The sequence below is a fragment of the Topomyia yanbarensis genome, chromosome 3 (genome assembly GCF_030247195.1).
Source record: "Topomyia yanbarensis strain Yona2022 chromosome 3, ASM3024719v1, whole genome shotgun sequence".
Classification (NCBI taxonomy): domain Eukaryota; kingdom Metazoa; phylum Arthropoda; class Insecta; order Diptera; family Culicidae; genus Topomyia; species Topomyia yanbarensis.
In genome coordinates, this window is record NC_080672.1 from 265,566,177 (window position 1) to 265,585,957 (window position 19,781).

The 19,781-nt window shown below is 38.5% G+C and overlaps 1 protein-coding gene across 2 annotated transcripts; it reads left to right on the forward strand.

The window, feature by feature from the left end:
- The first annotated feature begins 5,969 nt into the window (after positions 1-5,969).
- Positions 5,970-18,293, forward strand: LOC131689130 (CTD small phosphatase-like protein 2). 2 transcript variants are annotated; one of them, XM_058973988.1, is made up of 6 exons: positions 5,970-6,125; positions 14,587-16,010; positions 16,067-16,458; positions 16,534-16,653; positions 16,719-16,821; positions 17,017-18,292. In XM_058973988.1, exons 2-6 carry the CDS (start codon positions 14,592-14,594, stop codon positions 17,080-17,082), a joined length of 2,100 nt encoding a protein of 699 aa, XP_058829971.1. In that variant the 5' UTR covers positions 5,970-6,125; positions 14,587-14,591; the 3' UTR covers positions 17,083-18,292. The 2 variants fall into 2 exon arrangements, with proteins under 2 accessions (XP_058829971.1, XP_058829972.1); XM_058973989.1 differs by lacking the exon at positions 5,970-6,125 and adding an exon at positions 6,213-6,253 and having other exon boundaries at positions 17,017-18,293.
- Positions 18,294-19,781: the final 1,488 nt, after the last annotated feature.

Sequence of the window (19,781 nt, forward strand, 5' to 3'; positions counted from 1 at the left end):
AAGGGGCCACGTGGACAATTTAGAGGAGGGTAGGGGTTATTATAAAATCCACGCTTGTCCATGGGGAGCGGGGTTAGTAACTGACACTCACGTGCTGCCAATTAGACGATGGGCCCTATTTTCAGTCACGTCACCTAGTGACTAGAAGGAAATTTTGTTCTAGTCACTAGGTGACGTGACTATGAGAATAGGGCCCGCTAGATTTCGCGTGTTTTTGATATGGGCCAATAAGCATACTTTTCAAATTTACTTTGAGAGGAAATTCTGGACAAACCATTAATCGCCGATTATAAATCACAACAACAGACGAAAGAGAAAACTTTTCTGTTTCATAAAATTTCCATTCTCGGAGAGTTTCGGTTTGTCCGGAATTTTCTTTAAAAGTGAATTTTGACAGCATGCTTACACGCAGAAAAAAATTAGTCAAAATAAACAAATTTTGATTTTAAATACCAATTTTCCCGTTTGATATAGTGACAAACAAGATTCAGGTTTGATTCAATCAATACTGTTGGTTGAAATCACCAACTAATTCATTTGTTGGCTTTCAGCTTGAAGAAACAAAAATCTTTTGTATCAACCAAAGGAGAGAACAACTCAAATTTGGTTGAAATTAAACAAAGATTCTGTTGGTTTTTTACAAAGAGATCAGTTAGATCTAACGAATTTTATTTTGATTCAACAATGTTTCTATTTAAAATGTAAACAGAAGTATTTGTTGAACTAAACCAAATACATGCTTTCGAAAAACGCCCATTTCAGTTTGAAACAGTCATTCAGTTTAGATTCAACTAAACGTTTTGTTGATTCAAAAAGGCCTGATTCTTCTGCGTGTAGACTATCAGCACCGGGCGTGGGTATAAGCAATTTACTAACCGTCATCATAACACGACACCGCACCGGCGGTTGGTAAACAGGTTGGGAAATGGAAACTTATCGTTTCGGTTTACAGCGAGTGTCTACCCAAATAACCACATGCATTATATTGAAGCATTATTTTAACATCGATAATGTTCATTTGCTCTAAAACTACTTTCTTACAGCAGTGCTACCATAACACAACATCCCAAATGTTTCAAGACATTGCCTCTTATGAGCAATGTAACAGGCATTATACACACCTTTAGAGCAACGGTTTAGTGTTTGATCGCATTGCATTTACAAATGCTTTGACGCTCTACTGTGCTACACTTGAAAAGCATATAATGCACGAACTAAAAGTTATGAAACATTAAAATAATTTGACGTTTATGAAGAAAATGTTCTAATAAAAAAAATATCAACCTGAAACAACATGGAGAGTAGTGTGGCAAACGGACAATTTTCTACGAATGGGGCAAAAGATCGGAGCACTGTACCGCCTATAGCTTTTGACCAATCCTATTTCCGTTTAGGAATACATGAAATTAAACAACAGGAGTGTGCATTCCTATAATTTCCAACTCAGATGAAGCATATCATAGAGAAACCACTAAATGCTCATTATTTTATCTGCACAATTTGTTGTAAAATACGATTAGCAGACGATGCGCTCTCGTTAAAAGATGTCAATACTAATCATGTTTCGGAATCTACTAAAAACTGATCTCTGCTTCGTTTGTTGATTTTTATATTTCGCTATCCGAGAGCCACACGATAAATACTAACCTACTCACCTCTCCTTCTATACCGACGTGTCATTGCATTAACAAAGGCTATATAATGTAAAACGTTATTCATATATTGCAAATATCATTCCGTCGGGAACTATCCTCCACAGATAAGAGTGCTAACGGCCTACCTCGTATGAAGCTGATGTCAGATGATCATGGTTCGGATCCAATAAAAATAATTTAAAAATCTGAAGGAATTGATATTTTGTGGTGATGTTAATGTTGTATCTGACAAATAAGAAGTGGAAAATGAGAAATCGTTCATTTTTCCATTTTTTAACCATTTTAATTTTGACATTATATCAGCTTTATGTTGTGTTATATAACATCGAGCTGTCAAAACGAAACAAACATTATTGCAGCATCTAGTAATGCTTTTAGCAGACTAAAGCTTTATAAGAGCGTTACTAATGTAAAATAAATGCTTTCTTTGACAGCTCTTACATCAGTCGCTTAATCGCCCTTTTCCACTTTATAAAAGCATTAGTGTTGCATTTACAGCAATGAAGCATTTTATCGCATTCTACGAACGACTCATTTAAGACTGTTAACTTTACATCATTTGAAGCGTCGTGGTTACTTGGGCAGAGATCTTGGCCGCACATTTCTAGCTAGATTCTGGATAAAAGTGAGCAGTATTAGAGCACTCTAGTTAGAGTGTGGCCAAGAGGTCATGACGTATCCAAACGAACATGAACTTTGACGTATATCTATTGTGTATACGTCAAATTCCATGTTCGTTTGGATACGTCACGGCCTCTTGGCCACACTCTAACTAGAGTGCTCTAACCCAGTTAAGCTCAGCCGGAAATGAACCGGAATTCCGGCTGGTTCCAGTTCGTATTCCGGCTCCAGTGACACAACCGATTCTAGTTAGAATCGGTTGTGTCACTGGAGCCGGAATACGAACTGGAACCAGCCGGAATTCCGGTTCATTTCCGGCTGAGCTTTACTGGGAAGCAGCATAGGTTCCCAGTAAAGCTCAGCCGGAATTGAACTGGAATTCTGGCTGGTTCCAGTTCGTACACGGGCTCCAGTGACACAACCGATTCTAACTAGAATCGGTTGTGTCACTGGAGCCGGAATACGAACTGGAACCAGCCAGAATTCCGGTTCATTTCCGGCTGAGCTTAACTGGGTTAGTTTAACCGCTTTGTCAGAAATTTGTATTGTTGTATTTGAGCGAATTCGTTGCCAGAATTCTGGCACAAATCGCGCAAAATGCTCGCAGAAACTCTGCCAGCATCAACTTCGCTTTGCTCAACTTACAGACATTCCCGCTCGGACCTGCCTGGCAGAATTCCCCCCAGATAGCCGGCAGCGAAATAAAAAGTCTGGCAGAATTTCTGGGGTCTGGCTGGCAGAGCGCTGCTTAGCCGGCCGGCTTAAATGCAACAACCGTTTCTGGCAGAATTTTTCGCCTTACGGTTATTAACGGTTTTTTTCTGCCGGATTTCTGCCAGGCACGCACCGGTAAAACCGGTTTTGTACCGCTTCAGGCTTTACTTGCATTTTTTCTTATTTTTTTAAAATTTTATGTAAAGTTGAGACATGAAAATGTTTGAAACCAAAATCTTCCTATTTTTTCATCTGCCAGAAGTATCATTCTTGGAAAAATGTAAATATGGCGAAAATGAAATAACGATAAACAAAACAGAACCGGTGAGGCGAATCTGCCTGCCATAACTGGAAGGAGTATAGCTGAATTCTGGCAGCGCCATTTTGATAATTTTGACAGCTGCCGGAATCCTGACGGATTTTTGCTGGCTGCCCGTTTTTCTTCCAAGTTATACACAGGGTGGCCAGATAGAATTCCTTAATATCGGTAAAGTCACTAAAAGTTCATCGGTAGGTCGGATTGTTGTCCCAAAAACGTAATGCTGACATAGAATTGTAAAATACTGAAAACACACCCAGGTAACCAATAAGCAAGCTGAATGCGTCTTAACGGCTACTTGATAAGCACTTAAGTCGTTTTAAATGCTATTTAAAAGTCGCTTTTGGCAAAATATACGGCTACATTACTGCTGTGCTATGAAAATGCTTTTTTACTACTGTTGTGCATTCAGAATGCTGCTTACTGGCAAGAAGTTTTTAAACAGTTTTTCAAATGCTGATTAACAACAGTTATGCATAACGAATGCCAGCATACTGCAAGAAGCATCCGGAATGCAAATTTTACGCTACTTTACTGCATACACTAATGCTTGTTGGCTACCTGGGCAGATCTCAGATCAAATCCAACCCAAAAATGTGTAGGATGTGTCCAAAATCCATAAAAATCGGTAGTTTTCGGTAGGAATAAGAAAATATAGGTAGTTTTGCCTTGGTCGTCTGTGAATCGGTAGCGAAGACCAAAATCGGTAGGACTACCGATAAATCGGTAGGTCTGGCCACCCTGATTATGTATCAGACATGCGGAGAGAAAAACAATAAAATTAGCTTGTACTTCCCCTCTAAAAACCCACATGCTCGTTTGGCTGCAATTTTTGACACTTCGCTAGTCTGTGTATAAAGTGTCTGTAGTTGGTTATGAACCATAGCTAAATGGAAACTACCTTCAACACGGTTTACCTAATTTCCCCTTCCTCCACGATACCGCGAGATTGAGTTAAAAGTACTCAATTTTAGGTAGTTTTTCGGTGGCGTGTAGGTTTTCTAAAGAAAACAGAAAAAAGTACAACGTTCTGTAATGGTCAGTGATGCCACAAGTACAGATTTATCTAGAAAGGTACAGATTTTTGAACAGAATCAGAATTTGGTACAGAATCTGTACGGTACAGATTACAGATTTTTGTGAAAAAGTACAGATTGGTACAGATTTTTTTACATGACAGCAAGGTAAAATAAGTTAAGCCTGCGATGCGTCCTAGTAAACCGCAGGTAAACGTTGTGTTAGGCAGCAGTGATGGCAAGCATTTGAAGTGGAGCTGGTACTGATTGAGCTTGAACTGAAGCTCACATTAGAATGCGCAAGGCAAAAACCTGCTTCCAGCAAATCAAAGGGATGATGTCTAAGTGAAAGCGTAGCGAATCTTCTCGGAGTGCATACATTTACTCTGACCTGCTCCATTTGAATTCCAAGCAGGTTTCACGTATCCTATTGATATTACTAGCCCCATCTCAGCTTCTTGCCGCTACTCTGTTGGCCACCATTAGTTACAAACAAAGTGGCAGCGAGAAATTGAGCTGTAGCTGCCCACTGAGACGTCCAAAAAATTGTTGCAAAATCGTTCAACACGGGTCCAACGAAGGCCTTTCGTTGAACGGTTATTTGGACGTTGTCCAAATTGGTCCAACGAACGTCCTTCATTGGACGATTTTGAAACCAACCGTTCTTAGAGGGTGATATTGATATTACCCAGTCAAACTCACACGGAATTCTAACTGGTTTCTTTCGGAATTCCAGCTCAAATAAAACAACCGAGTCAGAATGTCTGGTTTGATTTCCTCGAATGAAAAATATGTATAAGAAAAATGATTTTTTAAAAACAACTTTGTTATTATTTGGGTACAGAATCCGGTACAGATTTTTCTATAGAAGAGTACAGATAGAAAAGATTTTTCAACTCCCGGTACAGATTTAATTGTGGCAACACTGGTAATGGTTATTTGGACGTCGTCCAACGTTGGTCCAACAAACGTCCTTCATTGGACGATTTTGAAACCAACCGTTCTTATAGGACGATGGAAACCCTCTAAGAACGGTTGGTTTCAAAATCGTCCAATGCAGGACGTTCGTTGGACCAATTTGGACAACGTCCAAATAACCGTTCAACGAACGTCCATCGTTGGACCAATGTTGAACGATTTTGAAACAATTTTTTGGACGTCTCAGTGGGAAGGGATCCCACTGAGACGTCCAAAAAATTGTTTCAAAATCGTTCAACACGGGTCCCACGATGGACGTTTGTTGAACGGTTATTTGGACGTTGTCCAAATTGGTTCAACGAACGTCCTTCATTGGACGATTTTGAAACCAACCGTTCTTAGAGGGATCCCTCTAAGAACGGTTGGTTTCAAAATCGTCCAATGAAGGACGTTCGTTGGACCAATTTGGACAACGTCCAAATAACCGTTCAACGAACGTCCATCGTTGGACCCGTGTTGAACGATTTTGAAACAATTTTTTGGACGTCTCAGTGGGATGGAACGAAGGGAACGAACGTCACTACCGTCACACGTTAAAGAAAAGCCGCCGTCGCCTCACAAAATTTTTACATGTTTTCAGCCGTCTGTCAAAGCTTTTGTTTATCAATCGTTAACACAACTACAAACACAACGTTTCACATGTTAGTAGTATTTGTATCACTCATGTTGATGTCAAAAGCGTAGCCATTTTAGAAAATCAAAACAGAGTGAAAATTTCGGTACATCTGTACGCGGTCCAGGAAAAAGTGTTTTCTTGCGTTAAGCGATCGTGAGAACATAGAAAACATGTTTCAATCGAATGTAAATTAAGAGCTTTACCAGGTAAGTGAACTATTAGTAGGAATGAGTGAGGAATGCGCTCGAAAAAACATGTATTTTTCATTTTTATTAGGGATTCTGGTGTGCGGATTATTCTTGCACTCCTACCGAAAAAATTGACTCCTTTACAGGTGAATGAGGCAAGATTTTGAATTGATTAACTCGTTTGAAATTTCGTGTTGGGATTTTTCAGTTAAATTGGATTATGTCCAGTAAAGGCACCTTCGGTTAATTTTCGGCGATTTGTTTATAATTAAATATTTGTTTATTGTTTATAGGAGGCTATACGAGCGTGATGCGAAAAAAGTGCTTTGAACCAAAAAGAAGAGTCTGGTGCTCTGTTGTGATAAAAAACATGCATGTCTACAGCTACTGATGAAAGCGCTTGAATTTTCACTTGACTTTCGCCTACGCGATTTTTCTCCTTAACTCTTTCGGTGTTCAATTCCGCTTTTACAAGTTTCGTTTGTATGAAAGAGCAGATGCAGCAAATTATAATTTCCATTGCGTGGATTTAGTTAATATAGCTAAATGTTTCGTAGCTTTTTTTTTATCTAAAGCATAGCTTTCATGTACATATAACTAAAAGTTGTTTGATCGATAAACACTAACAGATCTGCATCGTTTCCTTGTTCTCCACTCTTTGTTCGGCATTTATCATCATCAGCGATTCTGAGATATCAGTTACCTTTAATCGGATACGTAAGGGTAAGGCGTTTGTTTCGAGCAGGTTGTATGTTTTAAACGTCCACAAGAAAAGCTTTACGATATTAGTAGGTTCATATCACTAACTCGGCAATTGTCTCGGAGGTTGAGAATTCATAGTCTGTTGGAGCAAAAGACAATTCCACAAAGGGAATGTAGCGCAAAAATTTTGGTCGACAATAGTATTCTAAGTCTAGTGAATAAAATTAAAAAAGAGTCACGATAACATTCAAAATGCACAGGGTTTAATGTATTCAAGGACTTTTTTTTATAGGTATGAAGCAAATATAAAACGTTTGCAAGTTAAATTACATGTAAATTGTAGTTATTTTTGAAGAAGTGGTTAGATTTAGCGGTGTTCAAGCAATTCTGATGCATGTTAATTAGGGTAAATCGCCTATATTTGCCCTAAAGGAAAGGCCCCAATGTTTTTCTAAATACTTGGCCTAAAATTGACGGAATGCGCTTAAATATATTCGTTTCGCATCCCAAGAAATTATATAATTGAATTAAAGCAACGAAAACTTGGAGCGAATGCCTCAATATTATTACTCTACCATTTCAGCGAATTCCGTAGACAAATATAACGTTTGAGATATCTGGCGTTTAAAATACTTATATTGAAATATCGCATGTTCATGCTACTTCGTTTCTCTTAAGCCAATGAGCGGTTTGGTAGCCTCTCTTTACCGTAAAAACAATTTGAATTCAAAATTCAAAGCGGTGGAATACAAACACAGTTTGTTAATTCTGTGGATGATACAGTGAAGACCCGATTTTATCAGCCTCCGTTTGCGTGCCACTTATCATGTCTATGCCCGGTTTTGCCAGCCGCATGAAAATCCGTTTGATGGGCTATAACAGACGAACCGAGACAAATTCGAGCGAGCCATTTTTTTAGTATATTTCTAATGATGCAAAGTATGCAAAAAAATATCCACCATTTATATTTTGCATTGTGAAATAAATACCCAAGTAACAATTCTGGTTTAATAGCACACTACAAGTGCATTCTATACCTCAATTGTTACTAGGGTAGTGACCCTATCAATTACGCAGAGAAGATTAGCTTTTCTAGGCAATACTCTCACGACCATGCTTGGAGTTCAAATTACCTTTGTTCTGAAAACATAGGATACTTTCGGTAGTCGGCTACCCAAAGTTTCAATAGAACCAAACACAAACTAAACAAGATCTTTTCTTTTCCGAGCGATCGTGTACTAGAAGTCTAACTGAAAAACTGAATATTAAACTGTTACCTGCCATTCAAAAACTACTTAACCAATTTCTTTCAAACTTTGCATACACATTCTAACCCCTACGTTGAGTTTTAGACATAAATTTTTAACTAAAGGGGTTTTTTGCTCATTTTAAATAAAAATTACCATTTTTATTTAAAAATTCCACCTTTTTTGAGTAAACACCCACTCAAATGAAAAATTATCTCAAAAACTCAACGTAGAGGTGAGTTTTTTAACATAGAATGTGTATGCAAAGTTTGAAAGAAATCGGTTAAGTAGTTTTTGAATCGCAGGTAACACTGCAAATCATGTTTTTTTCCAGACATTTTTTACAAAAAGCTTCGGCACCAAGTCGTTTGTCGATATTTTTGCATAGAAAAATTATAGTATGTTGTTGAAATAATACACTATAATGTACATAAGCTTTGATAAATTTGCTTCACGCAAAATTCTAAAAATAAAAAATTCTCAAAAACAAATAGTTTTTTTTTCACGCTGAAACCTTTACCCCCCTTAACGCTTTCCGACTATCTTCCCCGTGAACGATAGAGAGGGCGCGGCTGGCAATGGTGGCTATCATGCTGTTTTAATACGGGTCGGATTGGTACGATTTCCTACTTACCATTTCCTAAGTCATTCTTATTAGATAATCAACAGTCAAACAAGATGAAGTCAGTGTGCAATCTGCCAAAATCATCGTCACAAGGCAACGCAACGCAAATTTTGCATTGTGAAATTTATACTAGGGTAGAAGAGTCCTTATTCATCTCATTGGTCATGATGTCACTATTTCGTTGATAACTCGGCCAACGGGCACTGGGACACTGGATTGCAATACAGTGAAAACTCTGGCCTGGAAAATCTAAAATACCCGCGTTTGAGCGAAGTGAAGTCGTCCTACCATTCAAGCCAAGTGAAGTCGTCCTACCATTCAAGCTAATGCGTTGAACAGAGATAGCAGACACTGTTCTAACCAATGTGTTCGAATGGGTGGATTAATAGAGGTACTAAGATGAATTAGGTACCCTAATTAATCAGAAAGGGTTATGAGGCACCTTATTGACACATTGTGTGAGACTTTCTATTCCCTTTTCGGAAGATATTGCTGGCAATATGGAAATAAAGATGTTTCCGAACAGAATGGAATTTCCGTGAGTATTTCAACTATCGCCATGTGTGCGAGCGGTTTACTTATGAACTATTAAGAGTCTGGATAAGCGAAACTCATCCGAATAGGTCGGTAAGAGTATTATAATAAGAGATTATCCCACGTGTTCTATTTTGCACAATCTACCTACAGTTTGTAAAAAATGTTCAAACCACCCCCCGATAAAACACAGTATTTGTTAAAAATCATGACAAAATCGTTCAAAGATACAGTTTTATTTGCATGTTCCATTGTTTATGCACTAGATCATCAAATTTAAAACAAAAATCTTTGTATTTCTGTGAGACATTGTACTATTGGAAATAGTAGTACGTAATGCAAAGGCACAAAAATAAGTAATGTTAGGCAAATGACCCTCAGTGGTTAAAGCCTTAATAAACATAATAAAAATAATAATAATATGTAATGTATCTAGTTACGATTTAGCGTACACAAACAAAATGTTGTCATTTTATTTAATGTAAAAATTGTGCACAACAGCTATATCATCACTAAGATGGTATATATAAGCACAAACATTTCTTGAGATTTCTAGACAAAATTCCAAATGATGAATTGGTTGAATATTCGAATAAAATATAATGGAGCACAACCAAATCTGAAAAAACGAAATTCACGAGATACTGTTGGATTCTTACAACATATTACAAATATTTCAAAAGTCTATTTTGAGCTCTTATAAATGATACGACTTGTACATAGAAACTTCAAAACAGTAGGACAAATTTTCACAAAAATTACGGATCCTGTACCAACCGACCACAACAGTAATATATTAGCATTCCATGCGGCAAATGTACAGAATGCACTGCTAGCCATGTCCACTTCTTACGTAGTAATTTGCAATATAATTGAACTATCAACAAACGGACTGACACAGATGGATGAAACTATATCTATACTGGAATAATTGGTAAACTGATGTATCGTCTGAATCGTTCTTTAGTACCCATAAATTTCAGTAAAACACTAACATATAGCTAATGTCACCAACAAGGACAATAAAAAGTAGTAGGCAGGTAGGCAAACAGTAGGCAAGGAGATGATAGTTAGATTGTTGCAGCGAGAAAAGATGCGTAGAATAGAATATTTATTCTCATTTAATCTGAAAACTGAGACATTTCTGCCAAATAAGTATTATATGGATGTTTACGAAACAGTATACTGATACTTCTGCAAAAAGTTATAGATAATATAGCTTCATTTAAAAAATGTTCAAATAGGCGGCCCTCCTTTAATAAGGCAAAATTAGTCCAATTACCCTATGTTTTTATTTTCAAAACACGTTTTTTTTCTCAGAAAGTACTATATTTATTCCATCTGATCAACACGATGGTTGAATAGCATTTAATCTGTGCACGCTGGCGAAATCGACTAGTAAGTTGGTATAAATTGACTTCTCGGTTCAGTTCGTAACCATTTCCACAGGGGGGCGGGCAACGAACGAAAACAATCAACTTTCACGTCACTTGCACACAGGTAGCTGGCATCCCTATCTCTACATACAGAGTTTGACAATAGGCAACATTGTTTTTCCACCGATCGATGGGGGTCAGTTTGACAACGTCAAAATCGCTTAAAGCGTCATCAACAAACAATAGTAGCAGTAAACATAAGAAAACAATGAACACTTTAACTGATTTGATGTAAACTAACGTGCTCCTCGTTCATATTAAAAATTAATTTCGTTCATGTTGTTACAAGCAAAGTTCTTATGTTGGCTACGAAAATATGACGACACGTCACCCTCTTGCTTGCACATGACCCCTAGTGTTGCAATCGGTTTACGTTCAACCACAGACTAACAGACATTGCACTCGAAAACAATACTTCGGCGGCTTTAATGGTAATTTTAAATATAAAGTTTGTTTTAATGATTATTTTGGCCTGTTTTGCAATTAAGTGTTAAAACAAATACAAATACAAATATGTATTTGGTTAAAGTCACAGTCTATAGAGAACAGTTGCGTGAAGTCAAAAAAAGCCTACCTATCGAGCACAATTGGAATCCATCTCTGATACCTCTGTAGCAAAGTTGGATTCTAATTTTGCTCGATAGGTAGACTTTTTTCGGCTTCACTTTCTGCACGCTCTTTGCGTACCTTTATACTAGGGCCTTTAGTTAAAGTATGCTCCAAATGATACAAACATGACCTAAGAAAGCCACCGGTCTGTCCTTCCCTCATCTTTTGTGATAGACTCAAGTCCATTCACCAGAAAATATAGGTAGCTAAGGGGCTGTACACTAATTACGTAAGCCTTTTTTAGAGCTTTTCAATCTCCCCCTCCCCCCAGATAAGAGTTCGTAAGATTTTGGTGAACTCCCCCTCCCTCCCCCTACATAAGATCCTACCATGATTATCGTAATTAAAAAATCGAATTGTTAATTCATCAAATAATAAGATAGCGAAAACGATATGTATAGAATTATTACAAGAAAACTCATGACAAAATTTACCTGTAATCATCTGCAGAATTTTAATTGCATGCCAATCTCGCCCAGTAGAAAGAATAACTGTTGTCAGACATTCAGTAACTCCAATTTGGTCCACATGATCTGCTTTGCTATATTCCAGTTTTTTTTGTTGGATACGAACCACTGAGACCATTATTTATATCTATGTGCTATATTCCACTTCCTTTGAATCTATTTTCTTGTGATGTAGAATTTAAAAGAGTTTATAACCTCTTATGGCATGAATTTATTCTGAGTTCCAGCTGTGACGCTTATCGTACACATAGCTCCGAGTTAACCATCTTCGAATTTTCTTGAATTAAAATATAGTCCACACTCTGGAAATATTCGACATTCAAGTTTTTTGACAATCGCATGTTAGAACATTTTCCAGATACCTTGCGGGTTTGAATCGAACGTTTGAAAAGGACACGAAGGGTACCAACACTTCTTAACTTGCAAGGCATATTGTGACTCCAGTTCCCGAACAGAACAATGTACTACTAAGAGCCAAAAAATTACTCATATTGTTTGATATACAAGGATTATATGGTACAAATGAAAATAGTTCCTTGTTCTTATTAAAAAGAATATTTTCTTTATGGATTTATTTTTTTAAACCTTTTTTTATGATATTACGTAAGAAAGGACAAACCCTCCCTCCCCCTCAGATAAGAATTTGTAAGATATTTTGAAACTCCCTCTCGCCCCATATGCCCTTACGTAATTAGTGTATGGCCCCTAAAAGGTTTTATTTTTTCATTTCAATTATAGAGGTTTTAACCTCAAGGTCATTTACTTCTTCGGGGTAGAAAAATCTCTTATGAACAATTTCTAACCCTATGGCTGGAGTCGGGACTCGAACCCAGGTGCACTGCGTACAAGGCAATCGATTTACCAACTATGGTTTTCTTGTACCAACTCCAAATATTTATAAAACTGACACATTATCTAAAATAATGGGTTCACAACCAACATAATAATTCTCTCAATTCTATATCAACAGTAAACAAAATGAAAAAGGGAGCGTTTACCCTAAATAAATCGATTGTCATGCAAGCTATGTACAATAAAATTTGACTCGTTTAAATACTTTTAACTAATAAATAAATGAATGTGAAATACGGGTAGGCTTGCTATTTGCTCACACATTGAGCCACAAAAAGCGAAATACACCGATTAAAAATAGAGCAGCACAAAAACACTGCGATGTGCAGAACGACCACACAAAGAGAAACTTGAAAACGAAAAAGAGTAAGATCTGTGCACCAAGAGCTGCACAATTTCGTTCAAAAAGTCACTTTTTTGTGCCTCCCCTCACTGGAAAGCAGGTAGGAAGGCGAATCAAACTACAATTCAGATAAAGTTTGATCGGAAGAACGTTTTAAAAATGTTTTTTGGTTACCTTCTCTACCTACCTACCAAGATACCCACTAAAGACCCTCTTTATTTCTACTCTTTGTGGCGTGCAGCCATGGAGTAGAATACACGTGTGGGAGCAACACGCATCGGAGTGAGGAGGTTTATTGTGAAAGAGAATAGCGGTGGTTCGCATGAAAAGTGCAAAGAGCGTTTGTTATTCATCTCTTTATTTGCTCTGAGGTGCACAACATCCCTGAATACGGCGAAGAGGGGGGGGGGGGCGGTTGCTTCTCTAATCTTCCGGCCATCACATCACATGATTATTTATAACAAACATAAAAAAGATGTGACACAACGTGCTAAAAACGCACAAAAATCCTGTCAATCCTGTTTTTCATTGGATTGTCTGCTCTAAAGATGTTATCAAGGGCCGTTCATAAATGACGTCGCGTATTGATAGTTGGGGAAAAACCATAAATTACCGAGAGAAAAATTAAAATTTGAGACGTACTAGTGGAGCGGGGTTAATAAAACCAAAATTTTTTAGGCTTTTCTGCGAGACATTGTTTATCAATGGACCCCAAACAAACAATATTCCAGAACGAATATCACGTAACATCGATGACAGAGCAGTGGGATCAAGGGTAAGTTCCCCCTGGGTCGTGCAAAACTGAGAAGCAACATCAATTTCAGCACAGAGAAAATACATCCATCTCAAGCGTAAAAGTTGAGTAAAAGGCACATCCAAAGATAATCAAGAGGTTACCACCAAAGGTGGTTCTGTTCTGCCGTTTAGTGCGTAAGTGTTACGGAATTGATATTCAAGTGATCGTTATAATTATGGGATATGCCAGTATGGTGATCGTAATGGTCGAGCAAATAATGTTCAAATGTCAAAAGAAGCATTTTAAACTTGTTTGTTCGAAACCAGATATCTGTTCTCTGTGGCTTAGTTCTAACAATTACAATCTTAAATTATTTTTGATTTTCAAACAAAACGATTATTAATACCTACACACTAGAACAGGAATCATAACTGGCAGAATACATAGTTACAGGGAAATTAGTATTCGTGGACATTACGATTATCAGCGCTCTCTGAATTAGTTAATAGTCGATTGATCCGATTCAGACCTAGGGGACCCAAGAGGAGATCAGGAACAAGACAGAAGCGGAATCAATGCGATCAATGTGACGATTTAACACGCGTTGTTAGGAGCTTGATACATTGGACTAGACAAAATAGTGGGCTGGACGTTATACACTTCGAGACAAACACGCGCAAAATTTAGTCCTGCTCCCGAGGACCGGTGTTTACTTGACAGACAGTTGCTAATTCGTCCGATTTTGCAAATTTTGTCTCGGGGGACGGACCGAGATCCCCTAAGCTCTAAGCTGTAGTCCTATCAGCCCGCTAAAAAAAATAAAAAAAAATGAATGTCAGATATGTGAAATACACGTTATTTAGAGCAATCGCACACATTAGTCAAACAAAACTTGTTTAATCTCCAAAATCATAAACTCTATTTCCAGCAAGCATGTGGTTGAGGAGCGAAACCAGAGACCGGCGACTACGTTCGAGTGGTGCTCGAATGACCGTAAAAAATAAGAAGCATGCAAAAGCTCAACAAAAATTGAAACGAATTCCTCCGGATATCGTGATCGGCCAACGGCGAAGCTCTCATCTTCCGTCGCCGGTATCTGTCCGATGTCGAGCTATTATATCATCTGTCGGGGCCACAAATAACGCCACACGTACTTCTGCCCGGACCGGAACCAGGACCAGCCCGAAGCGGGCAGGGGGTAATGTCAACAGAAAGGATAACAAAACGTCGGTGATGACAGCAACTGGCGAATCAATTCCCGAAGATTGCAAAGAAAACTGCTGGCAGGATAGCAATGATCTCACACTTTTCGATTCCACCGTCAATCTAAAGAATCAGTATGAAACTACCAATCTGTATTCGAAGAAAGCAGATGAGATTGGATCGCCTGACGACTGTCTCAATCAATTTGGTGTAATCAGTTACGATTCGAATAAATCGACGACCGTCATCTCGACTAGCATCTTGAGTACTCCTCAGCCCGTTGATTCATTGAAATCGAAATGCATAACTGAGTGTGATAGCACTACGGATGCAATCCCGTGTGATGGGAGTTATCCATCAACGTCCGGGTTTGGCAGTCGTCGTCCTAAAAATCCACTTGAATGCTCTTCTTCTCCACCACGTGATGTGGTAGTACCGGAAGTAGATTCTACAACCGATACTATCCCAGACACCACTAATGAGTTAGAATCAACAGCTACTAAAATCATCTCGGCGTTCCCATTGTCGGCGTCTTCGTCATCCTCCTCGTCGTCCTCATCGTCATCTTCATCTTCCTCGTTATCCTCTACTTTTCAACCCACGGCTTACAGCAGTTGTTCATCCGTATCTGGTGTGGAAGAACTGCCGGCCTCTAGCAGTTATTCACCGAATGCTACCGCATCGGATTTGATCTCGATGTTCGATGATGAACACTACAAAAGTACTGCAGAGCTTTGTCAATATACCGACTTTCCTTCTTACAATACGTTGACACAAGCATTACTTAGTTGTGATGTCTCGAGCCTCAATGTGGGTTGCACTCAGGTGCTTAACGATAACATGACGGTTGGAATGAATGATTCTGGGTTTCTGTCGTCAATCAATCCAGCGACGATTGAAAACTTGAAAGCTTTGACCAACTATCAGACAATGAGCGCCATTGATGAAGTCGGGCCAAGTTCCAGTGGGGTGTACCTAACGGAAATTGGCGTTGTTAGGGAATCCATAAGCTTAAATAGCCATGACATTGGCCCATCGGAACCGGAATCGTTGATACATAATATCGAATGCAACGAGAGAATTCCAATGTGCGGCGACGATACTGAGACTGGAATTCAGTTGGAGTCCGATGAGTGCATGGATGTTGAGGTGGGTTACCTAATACATCAACGCGGACCTAATATTATATTAAATATTTTTTTTAGGATTCCAACGATAGTCAGCAAAGGCATATGGCCTGGGAAACGTTTGATCCATACGTGTTCATCAAACATCTGCCTCCGTTGACAAACGAGATGCGTTTTGAGTGCCCCGCACTGCCACTAAAAACTCGTTCTAGTCCGGAATTTAGCCTCGTGCTTGATTTGGACGAGACGCTCGTACACTGCAGCCTGGATGAGTTGTCGGATGCCAGCTTCAAGTTTCCGGTGCTATTCCAGGAGCGCAAATATATGGTATTTGTGCGCACGCGACCTTTTTTCCGCGAATTTCTCGAGAAGGTTTCACAGCTGTTTGAGGTGATTTTGTTCACCGCGTCTAAGCGGGTCTACGCGGATAAGTTACTCAATCTGCTGGATCCGGAGCGAAGACTTATAAAGTATGTCGACCATTGTTTGACGTTATATATGATACCAATGTTAACAATAATTATATTTTCATTTTCTTGGCACAGGTACCGCTTATTTCGCGAGCATTGTGTAATAGTCAAAGATAACTATATCAAAGATTTGACCATTCTCGGGCGAGATTTGTCCAAGACGATTATTATCGACAACTCTCCACAGGCATTTGGGTATGTTAGTTACCGGCAGCGATCGTTTAGACATTTTTAATTATAAATTTTCGTTAATCTTGCAGGTATCAGCTTGAAAACGGAATTCCCATTGAAAGTTGGTATATGGATAGAAATGACTCAGAATTGATGAAAATACTTCCCTTTTTGGAGCGGCTAGCTGAACTGGTAAGTGTCATTTGTTGCGTAATTTGGTTCTCACAGCCTTCGGGTTTTTATTGACTTCAGAAATCTGATTTGTCCCACCAACTGAACATTTATTTAAACTTAACTAGGGCCGATAACGAAATCGGTTCGAAAATCCCGTTGAACATGTGTGAAAGACTCATCGATATTAACAAAATCTCGTTTTTTCTTTCACAGAGACAAGATGTTCGCCCTCACATACGTGAGAAATATCGCCTGTTTTCGTACCTTCCACCGGACTAAGATCCCCTGGATCTACCAATATGTTGGTTTGTCTAAATGACAAAATGACGGCATCATCCAGGCGAGTGTTTTCTGTTATTTTCATCACACGAAGTATAGCACTAAATCGATACTAAACAAACCAACTAGATAACAAAAAATACATAAACATACACATTTAGACAAGGTACACCAAACAACATGATTAAGTTAAAAAATGAAATATAACATAACACATCTCTAGAGGTCTAAGCGTCTACATGTTAAACGACAGAAACCAAGTAAAACAAATACCCGTACAATACAGATTAGAACTTTTATCCATACACAACGCGAGATTGAGCAAATTAGAATTTTCATGGATCCAATTGTAAAGGTTACTGTTTTCAATTAGTTGCAGTGGGTTTAAAATCCCTGAGGATGCAATGTAAGCATTAACAAAGTATAAGTTAACTAATAAAATGAAAAAGCAAAGTTAGCGTAGAATGCAATATGATACACAATTTAATCGATACATGCAAAATATTTAATTAGAATCGTAGTGGATAGCTTCGCTGAAAGAAAGAAAAAATATGCCACCTTTTTTGGAATCATTAAGTTGTGAACATATATAATTGTTTATATTGTCCTATAAAGAATCGATCATTATTGTTATAAATAATTTGATATTATTTTTATTTATTGATGAACGTGCGTGTATCATTGCTGTATGACATGATTATTCTCTAAGATGGTATAATTATACATTGTTCTATTATGTACAGAAAACGCTAATATTGAATTTTCAGTCTAAAGCACTTAAAAGCAGCTGAACAGTTTTCAAAGTTTTAACTGATATCTGTATAGCAGAAAGAAAGTCCTTAATTTATCCGTCCCATTGATTTTTTTTACACTGAATGAGCTTGTCGCTTCCTGATTTTGGTCACCATTTCATTCATTCGTGTAGCGCGCTGCTCTTAGGAAGGTGCATCAGACAGACAATCTTACTGAATCTGAACCAGTGGTCATAATTGCGACAGCAATGCGTTTTATGTGGAACTTTTTACAAGTTGTATGGGAGCTGTGTCAAAAATTCGGAGCTAAAATTAGGACGGTTCTTTACAATCTTTATGCAGTTAAGCTTATGAAGCTTTGTTTTTATTGAGCGATTAGTAAGTCAAGCAGCAAGATATAGCAAAATCTGCGCGTAACAGGTGACACAGGAAGCCTAAGTTGAGAATACATTGATTATTTTCAAAACAAACCTTATTTTTATATGATATCACATCAATTGTAGCGGGTGAATGGATGAAAGTCCTTTCCTTTGTCGGACATCAGTAGCGAAGGGGATGCCGCGTTCGATGGCAACTACGAAACATATTTCACTCCTCCAGGAATCGAATACTTGCAGGCATGGAAAACAATAATTTGACTATTTGGAAATGATCTTATTCCGGTATCGAACATTTTTGCAATTGCCGGAAATTGAAAGTATGCACGCTAGGGTTGCCACGTCCGATGAGTCTTTGTCACGAAGATTTCGGGAGAGGATTCAAGATAAACATGATTAAAATTCAAAGCAATCGCTTGACATTATAGAGCACTTTGGTTGATTTTTATTTCCTACTGAGTTGAAACGAAACAATTTTTAACTCTTTCGATCATTTTGTGCCTTTTTAGGTTATCAATTTAGCACTGATTGAAAAATTTCATCTATGTGTGCTTTGTTTTAGCAAAGCATAATATGCACCACTTGTCTGTACCGTTCACATTGAGCTGTAAATTGTTTGCGAACAGTTTTGTCGGTTTAGATAGGTGTCAAATTTCCAAAAGTCAAAAGCACCAGCCACTCTCGCTGTGGAGGATAAACCGAATAAGCATTACTCTTCGCTAGAACTAACAGGAAGGGAAAGCGGCTTAGTGAGGGAAGCACACTGCAGTGTCGTCTGGAATTATATGCGGGGCGAAAATAATCCGATTATTCGTCACCACAGTCGCTAGGGAAGTTCCAGCAAAGCTCTCCTCTTTTATCAACAGACGCTGCAGCAGAAGACAGTGTGAACACCGGAAGAACTCGTTTTGAAATTCAGTATTATAAAAGTAAAAATTATCCATCGTCTCACCAGATCCGGAGAAATTGATGTAAAACCCGAAGGAGTCTCCGGATCAAACCCGGAAAGGTGGCAACCCTGCTACCCCTGCTGGTCTAGAAACGCTAAAACAACTGAAGTACCAAAAACCAGAGGCGAAACGGTACAGATACAAATCGTAAATTTTAAAAGAACGAATTAGGCATCAAATACCGCTGAAACAATATCTGTGAGCCTGTGTCCTCCACACCCTAATACTCCGGTCACTAGGGTACAGGTGCCTGACTGAACCGAACAATATGCTTCCTGAAGCAGGCGGGATCTAACATAAACTGCTTCAAATAAAAGTATCCGCGCTTTCTGTTCGCCAACAAAGACAAATTCGGGATTAGCCGATGGTTTCTGAATACTATCAAAATCCCGAATACACTCAACATCGATAAACATAGGAACTTTTGGAAGCCCATTCCTGAAACAAACATTGGTTTTGATGGCGCCTCCTCTGTGGTAGAGTGGTTGGTTGCATGATACACCAACAAATATTCACGCAGCTCCTTTCGCCAATCTTTCCCGAGTTCTTTGGCAATTCGTAATCTCTTTTAGGATTGAACGGTTCTGTCGCTCTACTTAGCCATTCATTTGTGGCCAATG